This window comes from Humulus lupulus, chromosome 1, assembly GCF_963169125.1.
Source record: "Humulus lupulus chromosome 1, drHumLupu1.1, whole genome shotgun sequence".
Lineage (NCBI taxonomy): Eukaryota > Viridiplantae > Streptophyta > Magnoliopsida > Rosales > Cannabaceae > Humulus > Humulus lupulus.
Genome location: NC_084793.1, coordinates 169,285,450 through 169,309,829, shown reverse-complemented (window position 1 = coordinate 169,309,829; position 24,380 = coordinate 169,285,450). Strand labels below are relative to the sequence as shown.

Sequence of the window (24,380 nt, the reverse complement as noted above, 5' to 3'; positions counted from 1 at the left end):
TAAATAAAATATGATTGTATGTTGTTTATGTTAATTAATATTATAATATGGGTATATTAAAATATCAGTTTTATATTTGTAATTATTTATATTATAAGGTGTGTGAGTGTAAATCTTCCAATTTTAAACTATCAAAATTTGACAAATAATCCATCATTTGAAAAACAAAATAACCAATCTAAATAAATTAATATAATCCGCTGAATTTGATCAAATTAATTTTGTATTATTACCTACTAGCTTACATAAACATCCTAATTATAATTACTTTGATTTAGAAAAAAGAACTCGAAGTAGAATAAAATGAACATTTACTTTTAATTTTTACAGTTTAGAAATAGAAAAGGTGGAAACGAAATTTTGTTTCCACGAAGAATGGTATTGTTAATCTCCTCAACATATAAAAACTTCATTTTTTTTCCAACATAACAAGAGATAAATAACTTGTGAAAGGCAAATTGGTGAGATTTGATCCTCATAAGGAAAATTACAAAACGCAAGATTGAAATGCATCACGCTTTCGAGTGTTGAGAGATCATTAGTATCTACATATTGACACTCAGCACTCACCTAACGTAAACCGAGGATTACAAAACATGCCTCGAAAACAAATGTGTACACAACATGACCCAAAAATAAAAACACAACAAAGAAAAAAACAGAATGTAAGGTAATTTTTGGTGTTATCCTTGTTAGGTAGGTGTCAACCAAGTAATAACCAATTAGCAACACAAGATATTGAGTGCCATGGGACCAACAACACATCAAAAGATGACCCCCAATCGCACAAAATTCTTTAGAACATGATCTTTTTTCCCCTTGCACACTAATCTGAAAAGAGAAGAAGAAAAAATAAGTACCATTAATCGCCATATGGCAAATATATAAATAAATAAATAAAATTATCTGGCCATGTAATGCTTCTCATCCTGATATATAATTGGAGAGATAAAAAAACACTAGTCTTGCGAAATAAGGTGAAAGATAAAACAGAAAGCAAAAGAAAACAAACCACTTCTTGAATTTCTTCGCCGTCGAAACTTTCTTGTAACGAAAGTACTTAAAGGGGTTTTGGGAACAGGTATCATCTTTCCAACAACAGCAAGAGGCCAACTGAACGAAAGAAAAGCAGCAAAAATCGATCAAGATTAGATTACAAATAAATCATGGTCAATTTCATATTTGACTGTTGTCATCGTAATTATAGTTCAACTCTTTCAAACATTGAGAACATTAATTGAAAAATATGAATATAAATATTAACCTGATGAAACCAATGACGACAGAAATCAACCAATGCTTCCAATTCAGCCTGACTGTTGTTGTAAACTTCCCAAGAAATTCGATAATAACAATCTAAGGGGACACAGCAAGTAAATTATAAGTGGGTTTTATGTCGAACAACACCCAATAAACAAGTCAGATTAAGGTTCACTAAAATATCACCTGAAGAGCAAGTGTGATTGCAATAATTCCCATGAATAGGTAGTTTTTAGTAATTCCTGCAAATATATTGTATTCATCCGGCTTTCGGGCATTGAACTCATTAAATATCTGCCAGAGAAAAAATGGTTATTCCCATCAAATATGAATAAAAGATATAGAACACTTGTTCCTATGACTTAAGAGTGTTGATGCGTAGGCTAGGCATCCAAAAACTTTTAGATGAGTTTTAGAAGGGACTTTATTATTCAGGACTTCAAAAGGGAAATTTTTTTGTATTGAAATCAGTTCCCCACTAGTAAGGCATCAAATACACCGATTCGTGTACAAAGACGATTTTATAACACCAATGTAATGTAGCATTTTAGCACCATGATCAAGTTAGTTATTGGCTTCTGTATTAGTAATTTTTTTTAATTTTATGCACTGAAACAAAACGGAGGATCCAGGTTTGTTAACTCCAGATTAGAAGAATTCATACCGGAATGGCACTCTAAGACGTGCTTCTTAACCAGGTGTGCACATTCTTGACTAACTGGCAACAATTCTCAGTATTCTTAAGCCTTTTATTTTTCTTCTTTTCAGATAAAATAAATACACTTTTAGTCTTAACTTTTCTGCTTCAAATGAAACTTACAGAATCCAAGACCAAATCACACAGATCTAACAAATATATTTAGCAATTTCCTTTTCTACCACTACCAGGGAGTTGAGGACTTACTTGGCAAAGAACAAACGCATTGAATATCAGGGTATTCTTCAATTTAGTAGCGTGTGCAACGTTATCGTGTTTCAAGTTCAATAAACTCGTACCACGGAAATTGAGGATAAGCAAGACAGTGACTTGATAAAACGCCTGACATTTGGCATCCAAACAATATTGTCATTGTATTTTCCAGGCATTAAAAAGACTGGGAAAAAAAAATTAAAATCAAGTCTACCTGGAGCAGCAAGTTTCTCCACATGATATTTGTTATAAGAGGTTCTCTGGAAAAGTAAAAAGGCATCATTATTTACACAGCAGATGGTGAAAGAGTAGTCACACCAGATATGACTTGTTTCTCAACATCCAGTCAGAGTCAAGTAGAGAGCTAAAAATTTTAGGTCAATAAAATGAAAGTTAAGAGGGTGTTCGACTCTTTAACTAAAAATCTGTTTTTTTAATTTTAAAAGCTAAAATTGTTTTTTGAAAACAAGTACAAATGTTTGGCATTGTTTTCATAAAACAATTTTTAAAAACAAAGTAATAAAAAATAGAAAAATTTGAGAACAAAAAATTATTTTCTGTTGTCCTCAAATTTTTGTTAGTCCATTTTTTTTTCAAAAATCATTTTTTTTAATTATTATTATCTCACATTATTTATTTTGACATCACTTTCTCTCTCATTAGTTTATCTCTCCTCACTTTCTCTCATCATTATCTATCTCCTTATTTTCTCATCATGTTCTCTCTCGTCGCTAACCATATCCTCATTTTTTTCTCACATTACTTTCTCTCGCTATTTTCTCTCTCATCACTTTCTCTTGCATCAGTTTCTCTCTTCTCAATTTCTCTTTATTCAAATTTTCTTCCTTATTTTTCATCACATTACTTTATCTATTATTTATTACAAACTTTTAAAATATTTATCTTTGTAAATATATTTATTAATTTTTTATTTAAAATTTTTTTAAAAAATAAAACTAAAAATATTGTTTTTAGAAAACATTAGCCAAACAACAAACTACAAAACTTTTCTAAAAACAACTTTAAAACAAAAAACAGAAAACAATACCAAACAAGACCCAAGTTTTTTCAGGAAAATACTGTCAATTTTCAACAGCAGGTTAACATTCACATATTTCAATAATCTTGCATCAGATAATCATAGCTCGCTACTCCAACCATCCACTCAAACTTTTGTAATAAAAAAAACACCCAAAAAATCTACACTAGACAATTATATTTCAAGAGTTCTAACTTTAAGTTTTATGTTATAAACTAACTACAGCTACACTTGTAGAGAAAACTTACTTTCGGCCAACTGGGGGTCTATGCATCAGGTGATCAGTAGGGGGTTCAGTAGCCAATGCTAATGCACCAAGAGTATCCATGATAAGATTAACCCAAAGAAGCTGCAACAAAAAATAACAATTGAACCCATCTAAAACAGCACCACAAAAGAAACATACAGGACAAGGACACCAACCTGCACTGCATTAAGTGGAACACCACCAGAGGAAACAGCAGCCACAACATTAATAATAAGTGCTGCAACATTAACTGTGAGCTGGAACTGAATAAATTTCTGAATGTTTGCATATACAGATCGGCCCCATCTAACAACCTACATCCAGAAGAGAGAACGAGAGAGACAAATCAGTGTCTTAAACTGAATAAAATTATTTTTTAAAAAAAAGGGGGCTGGGTGGGTTGGTAGCGGGCTAACCTTCACAACTGAAGCAAAATTGTCATCCAAAATAATAATATCTGAACTCTCTTTAGCAACTTCAGTTCCTTGGATACCCATAGCAAGACCAATATCAGCCTGAGTTCAACAGGGAAAAAAAATATCAACACAAACCAGCAGATTGTGAGAGCAATATTAAAACACCATAGAACTTTGCTGCCAAAAATTCAGGAGAAAGTGAGAAGGAATAAGAATGGTATCAACAATTGTGTTTCCCCTTCCCAATATCACTAATAATGTACGGCCAACCAAAAAAACGGTTTTAATTATGTAATTAAAGATATCAATGGAGAATTCCTTAATGCATTCTTATTACAGCCTGTAATAAAGTATTAATTGTGGCCTAAAAGTAGATGAGATGCATAAAACAAACGAGCCTAAAACGATGAAAATTGATACTGAACCTCATGTAGTGCAGGAGCATCATTTGTTCCATCTCCAGTCACAGCAACAACACGTCCCTTTCTCTTTAATGCTTGCACAAGCAGAAGCTTGTCATTAGGTGAAGAACGTCCCATAACCTAAAATTGGAGGTGAAAAGCATTAATTTAGAACTAGCCAAAACAACTAAATTGGTTCTGACACATAGCAACAATAACATGGAGTGACAACCAGAGAGCTAAATCATACTGTAATCTTATCAGCTACATCTTCTCTTTCTTTCTCAGAATATGTACGGAATACTTTTCCTTCAATGACATTTGGCTCTGTAGCTTCTGCTTCTGAACCAAGTATACCACATTCCAATGCAATTGCTATGGCAGTTTGAAGATTATCACCTGTGACCATGCGTACCTACATATTTCCCCAAGAATTCATACGATAAAAAAAACCCTTCAGTGCTAGAAATTGTTTGACCATAAAGTATAAAAGCAAATTGACCTATAAGCTCATGCTAAATGAGCACTAGTAAGTAGTAACAGGCTGCATAAAACTATGCTTGCACTTCATGCACTTCCAAATATTTATGCCTATACACCGGATCAGTGATTAACAAGTACAGTTTTATGGTCGAAGACTATGAAGTATCCTCAAAGCAATAAAGTCAAGCACTTAAGATAGTTGCATAAGAATACCTTGACGCCTGCATTTTGGCATAGTTCAACTGCATTTCTAACCCCCGGCCGACAAGGATCCTGCATTGCAATATCCATGAGCTAGAAGCTAATACAAAATGTACAACATAAAAAAATAGATAAAAAACAATGCAAATGAACAGGAAACCCAATGTGAAAAAAAATACCAGTGCTTGCAGACATTTAAAGTTGCAAGAATCAGGGAGTAAAATCAAATAGTCAGATTTTAATAATTATAAATCTACTACAATATTAGCACACTAAAAAAGGACATTTTTCATAGAGTGAAATAAAAAGCGTAATACAATCAGCTAGAAATGTAGGAAACGCTGATTAGCCAACAGTTAAAAAGTGCACATTGATTATATAATGTCAAAGTAGAGTGCGTATGAGAATATTATAAATTGAAAGAAAAGCATCATGAAAGAGCGAGTGTTTTTCTATTTTTGGCTTGATTTTATTTTTGACAAATTGACATCTCACTGAACCCTACACTATTTTAAGGGGCAGTAAAATCTAGCATATTCCTATGTAGGTTCCATGAGGAATCTTCAAAAAAAAGGCCAAAAGCAGCAAGGACATGAAACATTATCCAATTTTACTTCCTAGAACCCAATACCTTGATACCAACTATGGCAAGTAGAACAAGATCATCCTCAGGTAATGCCCAACGAGATCGTTGTTCTTCATCAGTTGGAACTGTTTCTAGCTCACATGTTCTGTATGCAATAGCAACACAACGTAAAGCCTTTGCAGCCATGTCATCAATAGCTTTCTTGAAATGAAGAACCTGCAAACAAAGACATTTTTAGCAGAAAATTCATTTGAAAGGGGAAAAATATATTTGAAGTGAAACCAAAACATCACAACATGGTAAGTGGAATTTTAGAGAGAAGCACAAAGATATTCAAACTGGAAGAAAAAGGTGAAGGGTTGAGAGAAAAATCTGCACTGTTTAAGGATCTCGCCAACTACTTTGAAACTTGAAAAAACAATTCAACATCTAATGTCTAAGAGAACTGCATATTATCATAGACATTCAATGAAATGAGATTCTGAGTGCGGAAGCATCTAATATGTACTAGCAATACTCCAACCTTTTTACTAGTAATATTGTAAGCAATAGAAAGCCCCAACCCCAACCATATGCTAGTGATACATAAAAATATACAAAAAATATTGCAGCTTCAAAATGCAACCAAATTATTAAACCTTTTCTTCATCCATGGCTACTGCCTGATTGCTCTCATCAATATACTGCGTACATGAAGCCAAAACTATTTCAGCAGCTCCTTTCCAGTGTACATGAACTTGAGAGTCAGGCTGAAAACAATATAAATGAGAAAGTTAAACATAAGAAACATCACTCTACCATGAGTACCAAGTTACAGTTATTTCTGGATTTTTACTAATAAGTCAAAACTCTCCTTCATGACATGCAACAATGAACAATTTAATCATTCATGATTCCTAAAACAGTGAACAATGAGCAATTTTCTTTCCTTTTTCTAGTTTAAAAGAAAAAGAAAAACTACTAGCATTATTGATCATAGATTAAAATACAAGTAAAAAAGGGATAAAATCCCCAAACCAACAATCAAAGGAAACCAACCAAAACTACAAGATAAAATTCCAATCTCGCAACCAAGCTGAGAAAGGAATTGTCTTTAAAATCTATCATTATGCAGCCATAATGCTACATTCTGTTTATAGTTATCCCATATCTTCTCCATATCACTCCATTCTTCAAATAATCTTTTAAATCCTTCAAAAGCCTACGCCAAATCTCTGTTGAAAATGTACAGAGTAACAAGAGATGATCAACTGTTTCATTCTCATTTCTACAAAGTACACACCAACCCGGTGAGAAAGACATATAAGGTCTTCTTCTCTGCAACACTTCATGAATGTTCACCCTAACCCACATCAATTGCCACAAAAAGACTTACTTTGGGGAGTGCAACAATTTCCCAAAGTTGTGTGGCCCATAGAATATCTTCATCCTCCTCCACACTCCTCAAAGTATCAAAAGCAAAATTACATGAGAAAAATTCAGAATTATCACCCAACCATACCCTGCAGTCAACCAACAATCTGCATAACCTCCTATTTCCCAACTTCTCCAATAGTCGGATCAAATTTGGGATTTCCTACCATTTACCCTGTGTTTGGTATGGAGGAAAGAAAAATGGGAGGATAGAAAAAATTGAAGAGATAGAAAATACGAGTGAAAGAAAAGAAATGTCTTTCTCTTAACTTCTTTGGTTGGAAGGAGGGAAAGGAAAGAAAATAAAATAAAAGTGAAATTAAAATTGAATAATTTTGTATAAATCTTTTTGAATTAAAAATAAGGGTAAATTGGAAATTTTATTGCCATGTATATAGTAAAAAACTCTCTCCACTTTTCTCCCCATTTTTGGAAGAACAAAAATTGGTGGGCCATACTAATTTTTTTTTCCACCCATTTTCTCTTCCATCCTCTTTTCTCTCCAACCAAACAAACATTTTTTTTTTCCACTCTTCACTTTTCTCTCCAAATTTTTCTTTCCTCCCACTTTTCTCTAGGGTTAAGGTTATGAGAAAATAGAAATTCTAGCTAACCTCCTCTCCTCCTCCTCCTTAAAAATCTGAGATGCAGTGATATCTTTTTGAGCAAATCCTAACAAGATTTGGAAAACTAGTTGCTAACAGTCCAGACCCAATCCACACATCTTCCCAAAACCTCATAGTCCTTCCATTACCGACTTTAAAAGACACCAGTCTTAAAAACTCACCACAGTGATAAGCGAGAATCTAACTATCAATCTCACAACACCAATTGCTGTAATCCCTCAAAGAAATCTTTATTGAAATGATAACAGTACACATTTACAAGCTTTCGAGAGGCTTGTACTCTCCTATTCCTTCCAACCTTTCAAGAGGATTGGGCTCTCCACAATGAGTCTAAACTCTCCTAATTTCTGCACCCCCCAACTCTCTAATCCCATGACCCTTGAATACATTTCTATAGCCATATCAAAGACTAACCACAACCTATTATTACATGAAAACTCAGCAATCCTACTAAATAGCTTGCAGCCTATTATTACATGACAACTAAGCAATCCTACCAAAATTACTGAAAACAAAAGTAACAATTAAAACCATCAACCAACTAGTCTACTTAGGCTTTCTCCTACAAACAGCACTGGTTGCTTATCACATAGCATAACACTATTCCTTTCGAAGGGCTTCATGTCATATTAGAACCTGAATTTGTGTCCCATTGGCTCACCTCCTCCAAAATCTCCTCCTTCCCAAAAGAAATTCCTCATTAATGTCTCTAATTCTTCCACCACTTTAAAAGGGACTTTAAATAATATAGGTAGAATATTTATATTGAACATAACACAAATTGTGTAAGGTCAACCCTTCCTCCTCTAGATAAATAAGCATGTTTCCAACCTTGAAGTCTTTTGGTAACCTTACCGATTTTACCGATTCCCAAAAACTTGCTTTCCTTGGTTTACCTCTCAATGGCATTCTCAAATACATCAAGGGCAAATTTCCCACCAAGCACCCTACATGATTTGTCTTATTCTCTAACCATGTATCATCCACATTAATCCCCAATAAACTACTCTTGTTCATATTAATATCTTAATCCTCGAAAAAGCACCAAAAGCTTGTAATAACTTCACCAAATTTTCTATTACCTCCCATTTTGCTTCTAGAAAAATGGTGAATCATTCGCAGATTGTAAATGAATATCTTCAATTTTGCCTCTTCCCACTCTAAACCATGTATCAAATCCACTTCCTTTGCCTTAACCACCACTAGAGTAAATAAGAAAAAATGATAATGAATCGCCCTGTCTTAATCCACTAGACCCCCAAAACTTACGCCTCAGTCTCTCATTAATGAATGTTGAATAAGGAACAGATCTCAAGAACTCTTCTATCCACTTCCGCCATTTCCTCCCAAAGCTCTTTTAATCCATCACAAAACCGAAAACCTCCATTCAACAAGATCATAGGCTTTCTCAAAATCCACTTCAAAGATTACTTCCTCTTTAATCTTCTGCCTATATTCTTCCACCAACTCCTTAGCAATTAAAAGACCATTTAATATTTGTCTACCAGCAACAAAAGCACTGAGTTTCTGCTACTGTTTCACTAAAAGCTTCTTTCAACCTCAACGACAGCACCTTTAAGATAATCTTGTACAGACTGGTCACCAAACTCGTTGGTCTAAAGTCTTTTAAGCTGCAAGAATTCACCTTCTTGGGAATCAAACAAATGTAAGTTACTCCATTTACTACCCATCCCTCTCAAACTCAACGAACACTTCTCCTTTAATAACCTCCCAATTTTCTTTGTAAAAAGCCATCAAGTCCCGGGGACTTATCCCCATTACAATAATAAAAATACGCCCTCCTGAATTTTGCTCTTCAAAAGGTCTCTCAAGCTAATCAATCATATAAGGAGAGATATACCTTTCCAACCCAGCCCTTCAAACAACGTAAGATATCTTGTCCATGAAAAATCATAATATAGTGTGAAACGTGGGAAATGCAAGTGCTCTAGATAGCGACATACTAATTTAACATGTATGTATTTAGCATAAGAAGCAATGCAAAATTATTGTGATATGTTGTGAGCTTAGAGTCCGAGTTACACAACATGTCACATGCACATGGGTTCTCTAGGCTAAGCATAAGTTCTTAATCCCTGGGAAGCAAATGCAAATGCGCTTAGTCACAAGTACCTTGAAAATTTTTATAGAAATTGTAGGATTTTCAATGACAGAAGACGAGGGAGTTTTATGGAATCATGTTAAATTTTGGGTCACTAATTTTCAAAGAGTAAGGATTTCAATGATTTATCTTTCTCTATGCTACTGTGTGATTGGCAGCTGTGGGTTAATGTGTTTCGTACTGTAGGCTGGTTTAGATTGCAGCTTGTCATACCGGCATTTAGGTTGTATCTCAGATTATTTATTAAATCTTTTATCAATACATCCTTGTTTATTATAATTATATTTAAAAAAAATTGGTGAGACTAGCCTATTTTTTCAAGTAATTTTGTATTCTGACCTATTGTTGATAATTTTTTGCAAAGGCCTGTATAAAAAATTTTACTAGCTCTCTAAATTGTCAGTGATCATTTTGCAAAGAATTATCAAAACTAGGCTATAATACAAAATGAACTTAAAAAATAAGTCATTTTGCCAAGGAACCCTTAAAAAAAGTAACTTACAAGTTTAACTGCAACACCGCCTCGCTTTTTCTCTGAGCTGAATGGGAAAACATGAAGAATTGTAGATTCTGATCTGACAACTTCAAAATTCATTCCCAACTGCAAACCAATAATAATAAAATAATATTAATAAAAGTAATATGTATAAAACGGTAAAGGAAATTAGCTTACAAAAATTGACCTGAATTCCCCAGGAAATAATGGCCTTTTCTGTTGGTGATCCAGAAACCTCTACTTCACCCCCACCCTACAGATGAATAGGCAGCATGCACCTTGTTAGTTCCTCAAACATAACTACCCATAGTAAATAAGAGAAAATACCATTTTGACATCTGGTTTTGAGTGAAATACAACATTTGCCTCTAGGTTCCAAAAAAACTACAACAACTAGTTTTTCAATTTAGTCAAAATTGGTACTACGTCCATTTTTAGTAAACAATTTTTTAAGGACTTGAATATCCTCAACTTAAATACCTTAATATTTTTTATAAAAAAGTTATTAATACAAATAAAACTAAAATAATTAAGATCATTTTTAATAAATTAAAAACCTATAAAAGTATAAAGTTTGAAACAAAGAAATCTAAATAAATTAAATTTATTTTTAGTTACGTTATTCTTTTATTTAAGAAACCTAAAAACATGAATTTCTGTTTTTAATTTTAGGTTTTAAATTAATTAAAATAACATTTCTATCTTAAATAATTATGCTTTTTACTATTATTTTGTATTAATAATAAAGTTCTAAATAGATTTTACATATATTATGGCGTTAAAAATAAGACCATTTAGATCTTTAAAAAAATCAGTTTGACCAAAAACAGACTCAAGAGATACCATATTGAATTGAAAAACTAGGGCCTAGTTTTAGTTTTTTTTTTTTTTGCAAACTTGGAAGCATTTTTGCTTAAATTCAATATGGCAAATAATAAGTAATAAATACTCTGATTACCTCCGGTACAAAAACACCACCATTCGCATTCTGAGCAATACTTTCAAAAAGTAAAGAAGACAGCATTGGAGACAACTGTGACTTGTTATCAGCAGGAGCAATTTTTTCCGGACCAACATAGGCCTCAACAACAGTCATCTATAACCAGCCACAAAAATAAGTTTCAGTGAAGTCTGCATATTTGTGTGCACACAATATATAGAGTGAAATTATTCTGATCAGGAAAAGAATTCATGTGGACGAGAAATTTTTAGTGAATTGTACATTTTCGCTACCCACACAGAAAGCAGAAAAAAACAGGCATCCGAACCTGATTTAGAGTTAAGGTTCCAGTCTTATCACTACAGATGGTTTCTGCAGAACCCATTGTCTCACATGCAGAAAGCCTTCGAACCTGCAGTTTACACCCATTATACCACATTAATGTATACACCAAAGACCCAAGAGCAAATGAAACTTGAGTAAAAAAATAAAAGCAACGCATACCAAGGCTTTATCTGCCATCATTTTCCTCATTGAGTATGCAAGACTGCGCATAAGAAAGAATCAAAATAAAAAATTAGATGCCAAGATAAAAGGAAACACTTGACATGGAAATGAGCTTGAAAAAATATGCTAATGAAAATTCACAAAAGATAAATGATAAACTGTGACAAGTTGCATATCAATCACCTGGCACAAAACAAATATACAGTTACCAATCCTAATTACTAGGCATACCATTTCAATAACGCTTAACAAATAATAGAGATGGACCAAATTAGTGTACAAATACTTTCTGTTCTCAGTTTCCCATTTAATAGAAGAAAGTAATAATATGTATTGAAATTGAACTATAATAAAACCATGAAGTTATTTTACATAGGTTAGGCACACTTACGTTAAAGTAACAGCCAATGGAAGCCCTTCAGGAACCGCAACTACAACAATAGTGACCTGAAACAATGCAGTATAACTCAAACACATTACAAAAAGTTGTGTATTAGTAAACATCTGTGTTTATATGTATATCTACATGAATGACATCTGTCTGATCAAAATAGGCATACCGCAACAGTAACAATTTTAATGGCTCCATCTACAGCATCACCAACTTTAGTCACCCCTCCAATAAACTGACTAGTACCATCTACATTTTTTGTATGCCCAGTGAAGTATCTGCAAAGTGCAATATATGCAGTCAGACACACCAATTCTATTATTAGATACTAAGAGAGAGAGACAGAGACTAGTGAAGATTTACCTGACCAGAAGGACAACCAAAACAGCAAAAGCTACTGTGAGACCAACAATTCCAATGAATGTTGCAACCCCATTTAAGCGTACCTATCAAAAAGCCATCGAATGGGTAAACAAGAGGTGCAAAACTAGAAAGTCTAACACTACTATAAAGAAGGGAAAAACGTACCTGCAAAGGTGTTTCTTCACCAGTGTCCTCTGAAATACTAGCCATGAGCAATCCCCATTCAGTATTAATTCCAACACTTGTGACCTGGGACAAGAAAAAAGAATCAAATAAAGTATATTTTATAGACATGCATGTGCTTGAAAATAATCCCAACAATGTCAAAAGACCACCAAGAAGACACATTATGGTTAACTTCCATGGATTTCGTCAGGATTTGAGCTCATGAAATTACTACAGCGTAAACCAAGAATGAAACGGAAAGATAATTTGAGATGTCAAAGTATCATAATTGTTTTCAAGAATAAATCCTATAGCAGAACAGAAGCAGCAGAAAAGGTCCTAGACCATAGATAAGGTCAGAAGCAGTTAGTAAAACAAAATGAAAGATTTACATATATGCAAGGAGTAATAGGAAGCTGGAAAAAGATGTGCTTATCTCCTAGGGTTGCTTTTGTCTATTCCTGTCTATTGGGTTGTAGTACAGCCTGGCCTTTTCCTTTAGATTGTAGTGCAGGGGAATAGTCTTATTTGAGAACATTGCAAGTGTAAGCAGTTCTGTTAGAGAAGGAGGTGGTGATTTTTGTGATTGATTTCATAGAGCTTTGTGCTGGGAGAGTCCAGGTCTCTCAAACACATGGTGTAACAGTGTTCCCTTAATTGAATTCAATTATTCTCCATTCCTATCTCTCGCCTTTTCTTGTGTTCTTGCTATGTGAGTCCTATCAGAATGGAGGATAAGTTGTACTTAATATATGTGTGTGCGTGTGGGTACATACATATTAAACTGCAAAAACAAATCGAATCTCTTACTAGATCAGAGGAAAAAAACTCTAATATCTTTCTCATCAATCAACCACAAACCCAAAACATAATTCTATCTCATTAAGCCTAAAAATATTACTTCTTTACAGCTATACAGCCCAACAAATCTAACTGTTGGGATCCAAGCCAGCCCACCTAGACCTAGTTAATATAACTGAAAGCATAGTCTAGCTGTCATCTCGTACTAACAAATAAGTTAGAATATTACCAAAACAATATTAAAAGCCTGAATGACATACAATTGTCCATGCATCAAAATATCAAAATGTGAAGGAAAAAAACTAGAAGAATACACATGCTAGAAAGAACAAGTCTGTCTAAAATACATTTAATAATATATAAGACAAAACTTTACCAGCATCGTACCACTTCCATCTGCTACTTTACACCCAGACATTAGAAATGGTTCTTTAGAGTCCTTATGAACCTGAAACAGAAAATAGTTCAGCTCTGATACAGAAATATGTTTAGAGCACAAAAATTAGACAGCAAAACAGAAACAAGGCTCACAATTTTGCTTTCCCCAGTCATGCTAGATTCATCTATTGCGAGTGAATGACCAGAGATTAGAATACCATCAGCAGGAACCTATCATACAAAACAAAACACATCAGTCTATATTGCAGTTCAGAAAAAATAAAAAATAAAGAAACATATATAGACATAGAAATTATAATTAAAAAAAAAAAGCGTATGGCAAGATTCACAGCAAACATACTTGGTTACCAATATTCAGAGGTATTACGTCACCAACAACAAGATCATAAATTGAAACATCAATTCTTCTGCCGCCTCTAATGACCTGTTGTTATGTACCATAAATAAATAAGAAATCCATACATAGATCCAAAAAGCATTGGAGAAAGGCATGGCACTTATTTGCAGCATAAGAAGTCACCTGCAAATGTATGTTTCTCTTCTCCTCATTTAAATTTTGAAACTGAAGCGACTGTCTGTAATCACTAATAGCTGCAAAATAAAGAAAATCAATAGTGAGAATAAATCTATTCCACTAAAAGTTTAAAATATTCAATTAAAAAAAGGATTAAATGAATCAAAAAGTTGAGCTTGTCATCTGACTGATGACAAGTATCATGCACACAAAAACTGGAGCAAACCCTAAGTTGTCTTTCCAACAAAAAAGACTTCTACTTAAATATGTTAAGAATTGATTATGAAATATGAATTAGAAGGAAAAGGGGCTAATATAAATATTATTATGCCGTCATAATTTGTTCATACAATCCTTCGACGCATTAAAGTTTCTAATATAAATATTATGTAAAAATATATGCCTCTTGGACAGCGCCATTACAAAATAAACTAATTAAAAAATACCATACACCATACACCCAGGGATTATAAACTTTTTTCATGGTGGTACAAAATACCCGTGTGGTAAACACAAATAGCCATTCAAAGCTGAAGCAACATCATCCTGTGCTTTTAAGAAATTAATAACAAATAAAATGGACACCTTCCTCTTAAGACAAATAAGAGAAAAAAATTAAAATAGCTGTTTAAAAAGTTTTGTTAAAAGGGAAAAAGACGTTTAAAAAATGATGGACAGCCATAATTAAGAACAGAAACACATGAAACAACAATGATTGATGAATCAAAAACAATGTTCCCAAAAAGTCATTTGATACCTGTAACAACAATAACAAGAAGAACTGCAAATGCAATGCTTCCTCCATCATACCATCCTTCCTTTATACCCTACATTAAAAATTAAAGGAGGTTTCAGAAACAAAATAGAACAAAGTAACGCAGCAGAAAAAATTTAAGCAAACAAATTTTACATGGGAGAAAAAGTCAAACCTAAAAAGGATGGAAACCTTAGAATCAAGCTAAGAATTCTATCCGTAAATAAAAAATAAAATAAAAACCTGAGAATTCTACTTGCAGCTAGGAATACTCACCTCACTCTTAATACCCAAAGCCAGGGAAGCCACTGCAGCTACCATTAGTATGATCAAAGTAAGATCTTGCCATGCCTCCCACAGAAACATCTAGGAGACAAAAAATATAATAAAGTTACAAATAATCCACTACTAACCAAAAGAGAACAAAGTGGCCTCTTTCAGAAGCAGGATTATCAAAATTTTAATGTTGCACAAAAATTACCCAAAAACTCCTGCCTTTTTTCCGAGGATATGTGTTTGACCCAAATGCATTTCTTCTTTTTAGCAGGTCTTCATCATCCCCATCGATTCCCTTCTCTACATTTGTTTTAATTAATTCTGCTACCCCTTTAACCTGAATTAAAAATTACATGAAGAAGAAAAAAAGAAGCATAGGGTTGGACGATATCACTAAACAAATGACAAAATACACAATGATAATTCTTTAGTTTGCATGTACCCCTCCATATTCTTGGAATGTAGGTAAACTATGATCCCTTGTCATTGCAGCAAGTTGCTCTTGTCCAATACCAAAATCACCACCATCTGGAGGTGGTTTTTTTACATCTCCTAATAGCAGGGAAAAAAAACAATCACAAATGTGAAAACTAGGAAAGAATTAAAAGACCATAACTGACAAGGAGAAAAATATCCATATAAAGACCAATCGCACCAATCCTAAAAGGAGCATAAATTATATACAAAATGCACACAACTCGCACAACAAAGGATTAACAAGCAAGCATAAGCATACAATAATCAACATCAATGCCAAAATAATAAACATTTCACCAGTTGCCAAAATAAATAAAATTCATGTCCAATTATCCTTAGCTACTTGGGCACCATTTGGTTGGGGGAAGGAATCCATTTTCATTCATTTCCTATGTTTGATTAGAAAGCATTGGAACAGCATTCCAATAGAATGGCTTTTCCACCATTTTGGTGGAATGGCCAAAAACAAATGGAAAGGTCATTCTCATGCACAAAAAAATTATTAATTTTATTTTACTCATATTAAATTTTATTGCATTGCATTCCTATTCTTATTTTCAATCATATGTTTTCATTACTCCCAAGTATCCAAGCAAACGTACCCCAAGTTAAATTGGCCTCTTCAGCAACTGGATGTGAGAAACACTTCTTTTAACTGAGATTTAGGAAAAGACATATAGATGGACATACCTCTTGGGCTTTAAGAGTAGCCTAGGGCATAATTAATGGATTCACAAAGTGATAGAGCCTAGTACACAGTTCAGTTCTTTCTTGAAAGAACTGTGAATAGGTAATCTTATTGCTGTGAGATGAAGAAATTACAATTCTCAGTTATTCGAGGAAACTTGGAGAAACTCGAGAGTAAGTTTTACTATAAGAAATCACAAAAATGACTCAATACCCATCCAAAGAAGTCTCTCTTTTTTAAGGGCTAGGAATAATATATCTCCTAATTAGCCAACCAATAGAAACAAAAAGAAATGACAACTCTATTAAAACATAACACCTCAGCAACTAACCGCAGCACCTGGCTGTCATTCAAACAAAGGAGCAATAAAACTAACAATCCTCTACTGCTGCCTTGCACACCTAGAGTACGTGTACCTAACCAGCGGTCTAACAATACCCCCGTTCCACACTTTCACCTTGTTCTCAAGGTGAAACTCAGGGATCTAATTGTTAATCATCTCGTAGTCCTCCCAAGTTGCTTCAAAATCAGGTAGTGACTTCCATTGAATGAGAACTTTACGGGTTCCCGACCCCTCGATGGTGTTTTGTCGGACATTAACCACCCTTTCAGGTACGACAATTAACTCCAAGTTAGGGGATAGTTGGGGGGGAAGAGTGGTCGAAGACATTGCAATGTGATGTGCTTTCTTTAGCTGGGAAACACGGACGACGGGGTGGATTGTGGCTGTCCTTGGAAGTTCAAGTTGGTAGGCTACAATATGGTCTATAGAGCTTTGCAACTAGCTTCTCATACTTTCGATTGGCCAAAGACTTTTATCGATACCACCTAAGCTTGAAAAAAACCATATCTCCCACTTCGAAATCCACATGACGGCAGTTAGAATCTACATGTTGTCTCATTTTTTGCTGGGCACGGAATAAATGCATCCTTAGGTCGTCAATGATGGCATCTCTATCTTCCAACAAGGTGTCCACTACTGAAACCAGGGATGCACTAATATTGTACCAAATCTAGGGAGGGGGATCACGGCCATATAGAGCTCGAAATGGGGGGCACTTCATAGCAGAATGAGTGGAGGTGTTACACCAATATACCGACCAAGCGAGCCACTTGGACCACTGCCACACCTTTCCATTAGAAAAACATCTCAAGTAGGTCTCCAAAGTGCACTTTACCACCTCTGATTGGTCATCAATTGGTGGGTGTTAGGCAGTACATTTCTTGAATGGTGCCCTGGAGTTTGAATAATTTGTTCCAAAAATTACTAGTGAAAATCCAATCTCTATTAGAGATGATTGACTGAGGAAAATTCCATGTAAACGTACCACCTCTTGTAAGAAAGTTTTTGCTACGAAAGCTTCTGTAAAAAGGTGTTTGAGGTTGATAAAATGAACAGATTTGGTTAATCGGTCCACTACTGCCAATTTTGTGTCCGTCCATCAAATTTAGGTAGCCCTTCGATGAAGTCCATTGTAAGTTCATCCCAAACTTTATGGGCCATGAGATGGCCCAGCCAGTGTTGTGGCTTTATAATTTTGTTGCTGGCAAATATTGCAGAGGCACACAAACTGCAATACATCCCTTCTCATGGCCAACCAATACACCTCAGCCTTTAATCATTGTAACGTCTTTATTTCCCCTAAGTGGCCACCCATTGGAGAGTTGTGAAACTCAGCTAGAATATCATGTTTTAAGGTGGATTGTTGTGGAATGACAAAGGATGAAAATGTCAATATCGATGCAAGTATTGGCACTTAAATTCTATGGAAATATAGGAAAGATTTTTTAAATCAATGGAAATTTCAAAAAATTAAAAAAAAAATATTTCACATATTTGTTTAAATAAATAAAAACTCAGTAAAATAATAAATACACAAAATAAGGAAGAATAGAGATTATAAGTTTATACAAGATTCTTGTCTTTTTTTAGTAAACATTACTTTATATATATGATTTTATCCAATTATTTTATATTTACTTATTTTTAATTAAACATGATAACTCGAATTTTCATCTCAAATATCTACTATTTTGAGATTCTTCTTATTCAAACACATTAAGACACGAATAATATTCTATAAAAAAACTACATTTTTCAAATTTTTTTATATAAATAAAAACAAACTTCAAAAAATTCAACTAAATATTGGTGCGAAATACCGATATTTCAATGATATATTGGATTTTTTAAACTGTTTAATTAGAAAATTTTAGAGAGATCAATTTCCTATTGATATTTCTCCGACATTTGGGAGATTTTTGACAGAAAGATTTTTTCGATTGAAAAGTTATCCGTTACTCCAATTTTCCTATAAAACTCGGATATATCCACCGATATAATCTTTTATTTCATCCATGGCATGACATATATCCATTGTAGGAGAGAATGCCATTTTCCAAAGTGAAATTGTAATGTTGGTGTTGTATTCGTAGCTCATTCATGATGTTTTTTATAATGAGATCTTCCTGTAATTCTCGCTTCAATGTATCCCACTACTTCCATTGAGGTAATTGTATGGGGCCACACTCCATATTTTCGAGCTTGCAGGACAAGGCATCTGGAACTTTGTTGCTTGCCCTGGGTCCAATTTGTGTACCAAAGAAAGAAAGCCAAGTAGGCTTGACTAGTATTGTATTAAGGCATTTAATTACTTGTGAAGTTGTTATCTTCAATTGGTAAATAGGCTAATGTGTATTAGTTTTGAGTAGTTGATGTGTCAAGGAATGTTATACACCATAAGCTATATATTAGTGGGTGGTCATTAGTGAGGGCATAAGGAAAATCTGCAGAGAAGTCTCAGTTGTTAGGAGAGCCCCAATCTTCTCGAATGCTTGCGGATGTAACTTTTTGCTTCTTCATCAATAAAATTCTGTGAGGAAATTCAGTAATTTGTGTGTTTGAGATAGGAAGATTCTAATTAAGAAAAAGCTTATCAAAAGCAACTAGGCTATCCATTTCTGGTAGTAGTCGTTGACATTAACAATTGTTTGTTCCAACAAAAATTTTAAATAATGTTGGTCGGTGCAGACTATAAACTTCCTCCCCAAAGGATTGGGTTGCCACTTGAGAACCATAAACACAAATGCCATAAGCTCTTTTTCATAAAGGGACTTTTGTCACCCCCTTGGTCCCAAAGTATGGCGGTAAAACGCCACTAGCCAAGAGCCTTGCAGTAACACAACTCCCAAGCCATATCCAAATGTGTCTCAATAATGAATGGTTGTGAGAAGTCTAGCATAGGTAGAACGGAGACTGTGGTCAGGCATAATTGAGTTTATTGAAGGCGTCCTCCGTTGCAACATTCCATGCAAAATTATCTTTTTTGAGCTGCTCCGTTAGTGGCCAAGCTACATGTGAGTAACCAGCCACAATTTTTTGATAATACCATGTCAATCTCAAAAATCCTCTTAGTTGTCTAATGTTTTGTGGAACTACATAGTTGACCATTGTCTCAACTTGGCTTAAGATCATCCTACACACCGAGACCTGAAATGATGTGCCTGAGATAAGCAAGTTGGGCATTTGCCAAAATCACACTTCTAGTTGACATAGAGCTGGTATTGTTGTAGGACCTGAAATATTAGTGATAAATGCTTCTTGTGGGTTGTTTCGCCATTGCTATACACCAGAATATCGTTGAAAATACCAAGACAAACTTAAGTAAAAAAAAGGCAAAAAATATTGTTCAATAGCGACTGAAATCGTAAGGCCGAAAGGCATTACCAAAAACTCATAATGGCCATTATGAGTTCAAAAAGTCGTCTTGTGTACATCCTCAACCCTGACTCAGATTTGGTGTTGCCCCAACTTTAAATCCAACTCTGAAAATATTTGTGCGCCATGAAGTTCATACAATAATTCATCAAAGACGGGGATTGGAAACCTCTCCGGAATGATGACTCTATTCAAGTCTCTATAGTCGATGCAAAAACGCCACAATCCATCTTTCTTCTTGACCAAAAGAACGGGATTGGAAAATGGGGTTTGACTCACCTAAATAATCCCAGATTGCAACATCTCCTGAATCAATCGCTTTATCTCTACCTTTTGGAACTATGTACCTGAAGGGACGCACATTAACAAGGGAAGTACCATCTTGTTGGACTATAGCGTGCTCTTGCTATCTAGGGTGTGGTAGTCCTTAAGGGGCTTGGAAAATCGACTCGTAGGTTTCCAAAACATCATTAAGAAAAATAGGATCCTCAATTCGACCTGAATAGCAAGAAAAACCTAATTTAATTCAATTAATACCCTCGAGTGTCTTCAATTTTCAACGCAAAACACATGGCCTTATTCAATGTGTCAGGTTCAAAAAATCACAGTTCCTCATGAAGTGTGTTTGAAACCACTCAAAAATTGATTGTGCAACCACATTCGTAATGCCACCAAGGGGGCGAGCAACTCCAAAAACTTCACTACTCATCAACAACCCCATCTTGATGAAAAGCAAAGAATTGCCCATGCAACAAGCCATGTTGAGTCCCTCTAAATTTATTAAGTATCAATAAATGCGTGTCCTCCCATAACACAATTGGTCTCCACCTATTCTCCCATTGATTTCCCTTCATGCCCAATCATTGTGACTTCCATCTTTCCTTCATTGGAAAATCATTGAAGGGAGAAATACCTCTCCGTCTCCAGAATCTAGAACTCGGGATTGATGCCATCAAAAGTTAGCATCTCTAGCCTTCTCAGAGAAAAATCCCGGCAGAACTCCATGTTGTGGATGGAAGTAGAGGTCTTTGCAGGATGCCCCATCCCCTCGAATCTAGAACTAAGGACTAACTTACCAGCGTGCGAATTTGTGGGAGTGGCTGGAACTTCAAGTGAGTTCTTGGAGGATTCTTGATGGCTCTTGAGAAATTTCTCCATTAGCAGCATCATCTCCTCTCTCAAACTTTGCATTTGCGTGGCCAATTTCTCCACCACAACCCCAATCATTGATTCCATGGTCTCCTGATGTCTTCAATGGGGTTACCTTTGTCCGAGCCGCCTTTACTGCCCTTCACCTCAATTTTCCTACCCAAGTTGAACACGTTGATACCAATTTGATAGAGCCTAGTACACAATTCAATTCTTGAAAGAACTATGAATTGATATTCTTATTGATATTATGAAGAAATTATAATTCCAAGTTATTCAAGAACACTTGAAGAAACTCCCAAATTAAGTTTTACTCTAAAAAATCACAAAAAATAATCAATACCTATCAAAAGACTAAGTCTCTAATTTAAAGGTTAAGACTAACATATCTCCTAATTAGCCAACCAATAGAAACAAGGAGAAATGACAAGTCAATTAAAACAAAACACCTCACCAATTTACTAAAGCACTCAACTGTCTTTTAAACAAAATAGCAATAAAACCAAAAATCCTCTACTGCTGCCATGCACGTCTAAAGTAGGTGTACCTAACTGAGGGTCTAACACAACGCTTATTCAATAACTGAGTATCAGCAATCTCACATGGATCGTACTCATGAGACATAGCTATGTTTAGTGTCTATGTTAATGACATAATCTTCACTAGAGTTGACAAGGCAAAAATGGGGACAATGAAGAAGCTTACATCAGAATTTAATATAAAAGACGTGCAAAGTGTGAGATACTTCTCCAAAATGAAAGTAGCTAACAGCATACTAGGTCTATCAATCTCACATAAAATCTGGAATATTGGGTTGCATGTTAAAAAAACACACCTACAGAACAATCACAAAATATCTAGCTAATAAGGTTATACCAGTGCGTAGTGGGAAATCTCATTTACCTTTCTCAAATTAAACTAAACTAGATGCATCTTTCAACTTTTGTTGTTTATTGTGCGAGTCAAGGGACCATTTTTTGAAAAATATAATCATACTAGAGTAGAAGGTTTTATGAACACTGGTTGCTGGAAGTAGTGTTGAAGCAGAGTTTTCGACCGCAACAAATGAAGTTTGAAAGTTATTGTAGTTTAAGAAGTTTCCAAGCTCTCTATTACGTGGTTAAGATAATAAAGCTGCAATTAATATTACTCATAAACGAGTTCATCATGAAAGGAAAAAGCATGTTGAGGTTGATAGCATTGTATTAAGGAGAATAATGAAAATTGAACCTTGTGCGTTCCCTGTGTTCGTACAACCAAGAAGGCTGCCAAAATTTTGACAAAGCTCTCTACAAATGGGTTTTAAAGAAATGAGTAGAGAAGATGGGAAGTTAGTCCCGCTTGCGAGGAGTGCGGACTGATAGGGTGATTCCAGGAAACAAAAGAGTTTACTTTTGTAGTTTGTTTTTTTCTTTTTTAAGATAAGAACATATTCGATTTTATTGGGCTGTATTTCCTTTTTATTATTTTCAGCAGTTACCAGATTTAAGGCTTGGTTTCTAAACTTTCTATCCTATTAATTCGGCAGTGTCAAGAACAAATCAGCATCTGCATCTGATAATCACACCGATTCAATTCCTCAGAAAATTTGAAATTTCAGCAACAAATTCCATGGCATGGGAAAAAATGATTCCAGACAAACCATAGTAAATTGACAAAATTAACGTGAAGAAATCCATAGTAAATTGACATTATAATTAATAATAATATAATTTATATATATAAATATAAATATATTAAGGGTAAAATAAACAAAAAAGCAAAGGAAAGTACCATTGGTTTCTTGTTCTGCAACTGCTCCTGCTCCTGCTTTAAAAAGGTATGCAGCCTAATACAAAAGAATCACTGGTTAGACAAATAAAACACATTAGATAACAAAATTTACATTAACCAAGTACTTGTTAAGATTTAAGTTACTCGAATGGCTTGTGCATGAGCTCTTATCTTCCTCAATATTAGCTTCTTCTCTTCTTCCTTTTTCAAATCTAGTGTATAACGGAATCTACGAGAAGCATTCAGCACAAGCGCCGCTTGCTGAAAAAAAAAATTAAAAAAATAAAAAACAAATCTCATAAAGCAAAAAGTATAATGAGGTTGAATGAATAAGATACCCTCCATCGGCGGAGACGGTCGACAGAAGCATTTTTAGTGCTGGTAATGTTGAAAGCACCGTAGGAGGAGGATGAGTCGTCGTCTTCCAAGTCGGCAGACTGAGCACCTCCGGCCTCCACATCGTCATTGGCCCGGCGGTACGGCGACCCCTTCAAGTTACTCATCGCCGATACTACCAATAACTCTGTCGCAGGAAAGATGGCACCGTTAGTTTCTGCCTAATCACACTCATTCATTACCTTTCTCAATCACACTCCCTCACTGATCGACTTCCCTTAATCGCTCGCATAAAAGGAAACTTCTAGGGCTGCCAAAAAAAAAAGAAAAAAAGAAACCCGATCCCATCCCCTCACCTGTTCATGTAGTGATTTAAAATATCTATTTTTTCCGCAGAATAAAATATCTAATATTTTGAATTCACTTTTTTTTTAAATATATATTTACTTTTGTATTTTATTTTTTAAACTTAGGGCATAGAAGACAGTATAACAGTTGATTAAGAACAAATTAGACAGTCTAACAGTGAAAACAGGGCAAAAAAACAATTAAGAAAGTCAAGTGTGAGTTTACTAGAAGATCTACTCGAAAAAAGGCTTCCTTCGTCTGCTTCTCCACCTCAAACGCTGCATAAAAAATTAGCAGTTACTAAATATGTTCAAATTTAAGTTAACAAATAATGTTATTAACAAATAAAATAATATTATTAAAATTAGATGCTTAGGGAGGCAGTAATATAAAGTAATTGTAAAAATATTTTCATTGAAAAAATTAAAAATTCCTATATTCCCTCGAATACTTGCATGACGGTTTTGGTCGGTTACAGAAGATATTGGGAACAGTACAAAAAAAAAAAGAAGATATGGGGAACAAATTCCTTCCTTCACTGAGGTGATTATGGTTATTTTATATTTTGTAAAAAAAAAGGT

At 34.5% G+C, this 24,380-nt stretch overlaps 1 protein-coding gene across 1 annotated transcript; it reads right to left on the bottom strand.

Annotated features, from left to right (window-relative positions):
• Nucleotides 1-440: 440 nt before the first annotated feature.
• LOC133800302 (calcium-transporting ATPase 10, plasma membrane-type-like) lies at nt 441-23,801 on the bottom strand. Its single transcript, XM_062238260.1, has 34 exons — nt 23,454-23,801; nt 23,260-23,376; nt 23,116-23,170; nt 15,753-15,862; nt 15,516-15,647; nt 15,311-15,400; nt 15,038-15,107; nt 14,287-14,357; nt 14,107-14,190; nt 13,899-13,976; nt 13,744-13,815; nt 12,567-12,650; nt 12,402-12,484; nt 12,208-12,316; nt 12,039-12,094; nt 11,645-11,687; nt 11,469-11,552; nt 11,159-11,296; nt 10,388-10,453; nt 10,207-10,305; nt 6,182-6,292; nt 5,589-5,759; nt 4,970-5,029; nt 4,524-4,688; nt 4,298-4,414; nt 3,873-3,971; nt 3,633-3,770; nt 3,458-3,558; nt 2,385-2,430; nt 2,165-2,299; nt 1,447-1,554; nt 1,265-1,356; nt 1,013-1,113; nt 441-831 (listed from the first exon to the last, which is right to left on the bottom strand). The coding sequence occupies exons 1-34, from the start codon at nt 23,616-23,618 to the stop codon at nt 827-829; spliced, it is 3,255 nt and encodes a 1,084-aa protein (XP_062094244.1). The 5' UTR covers nt 23,619-23,801; the 3' UTR covers nt 441-826.
• Between the last annotated feature and the right edge of the window lie 579 nt (nt 23,802-24,380).

Bases quoted from the DNA above. Each gene is read 5' to 3' on its own strand.
- LOC133800302 (XM_062238260.1), bottom strand. From the start codon at position 23,618: ATGAGTAACTTGAAGGGGTCGCCGTACCGCCGGGCCAATGACGATGTG. The intron at 15,401-15,515 runs GTAATTTTTGTG...TTTGTCTCCTAG, and splicing joins AAAAAGGCAGGAGTTTTTGG to ATGTTTCTGTGGGAGGCATG. The intron at 3,559-3,632 runs GTTGGTGTCCTT...TTTTTGTTGCAG, and splicing joins TTCCACTTAATGCAGTGCAG to CTTCTTTGGGTTAATCTTAT.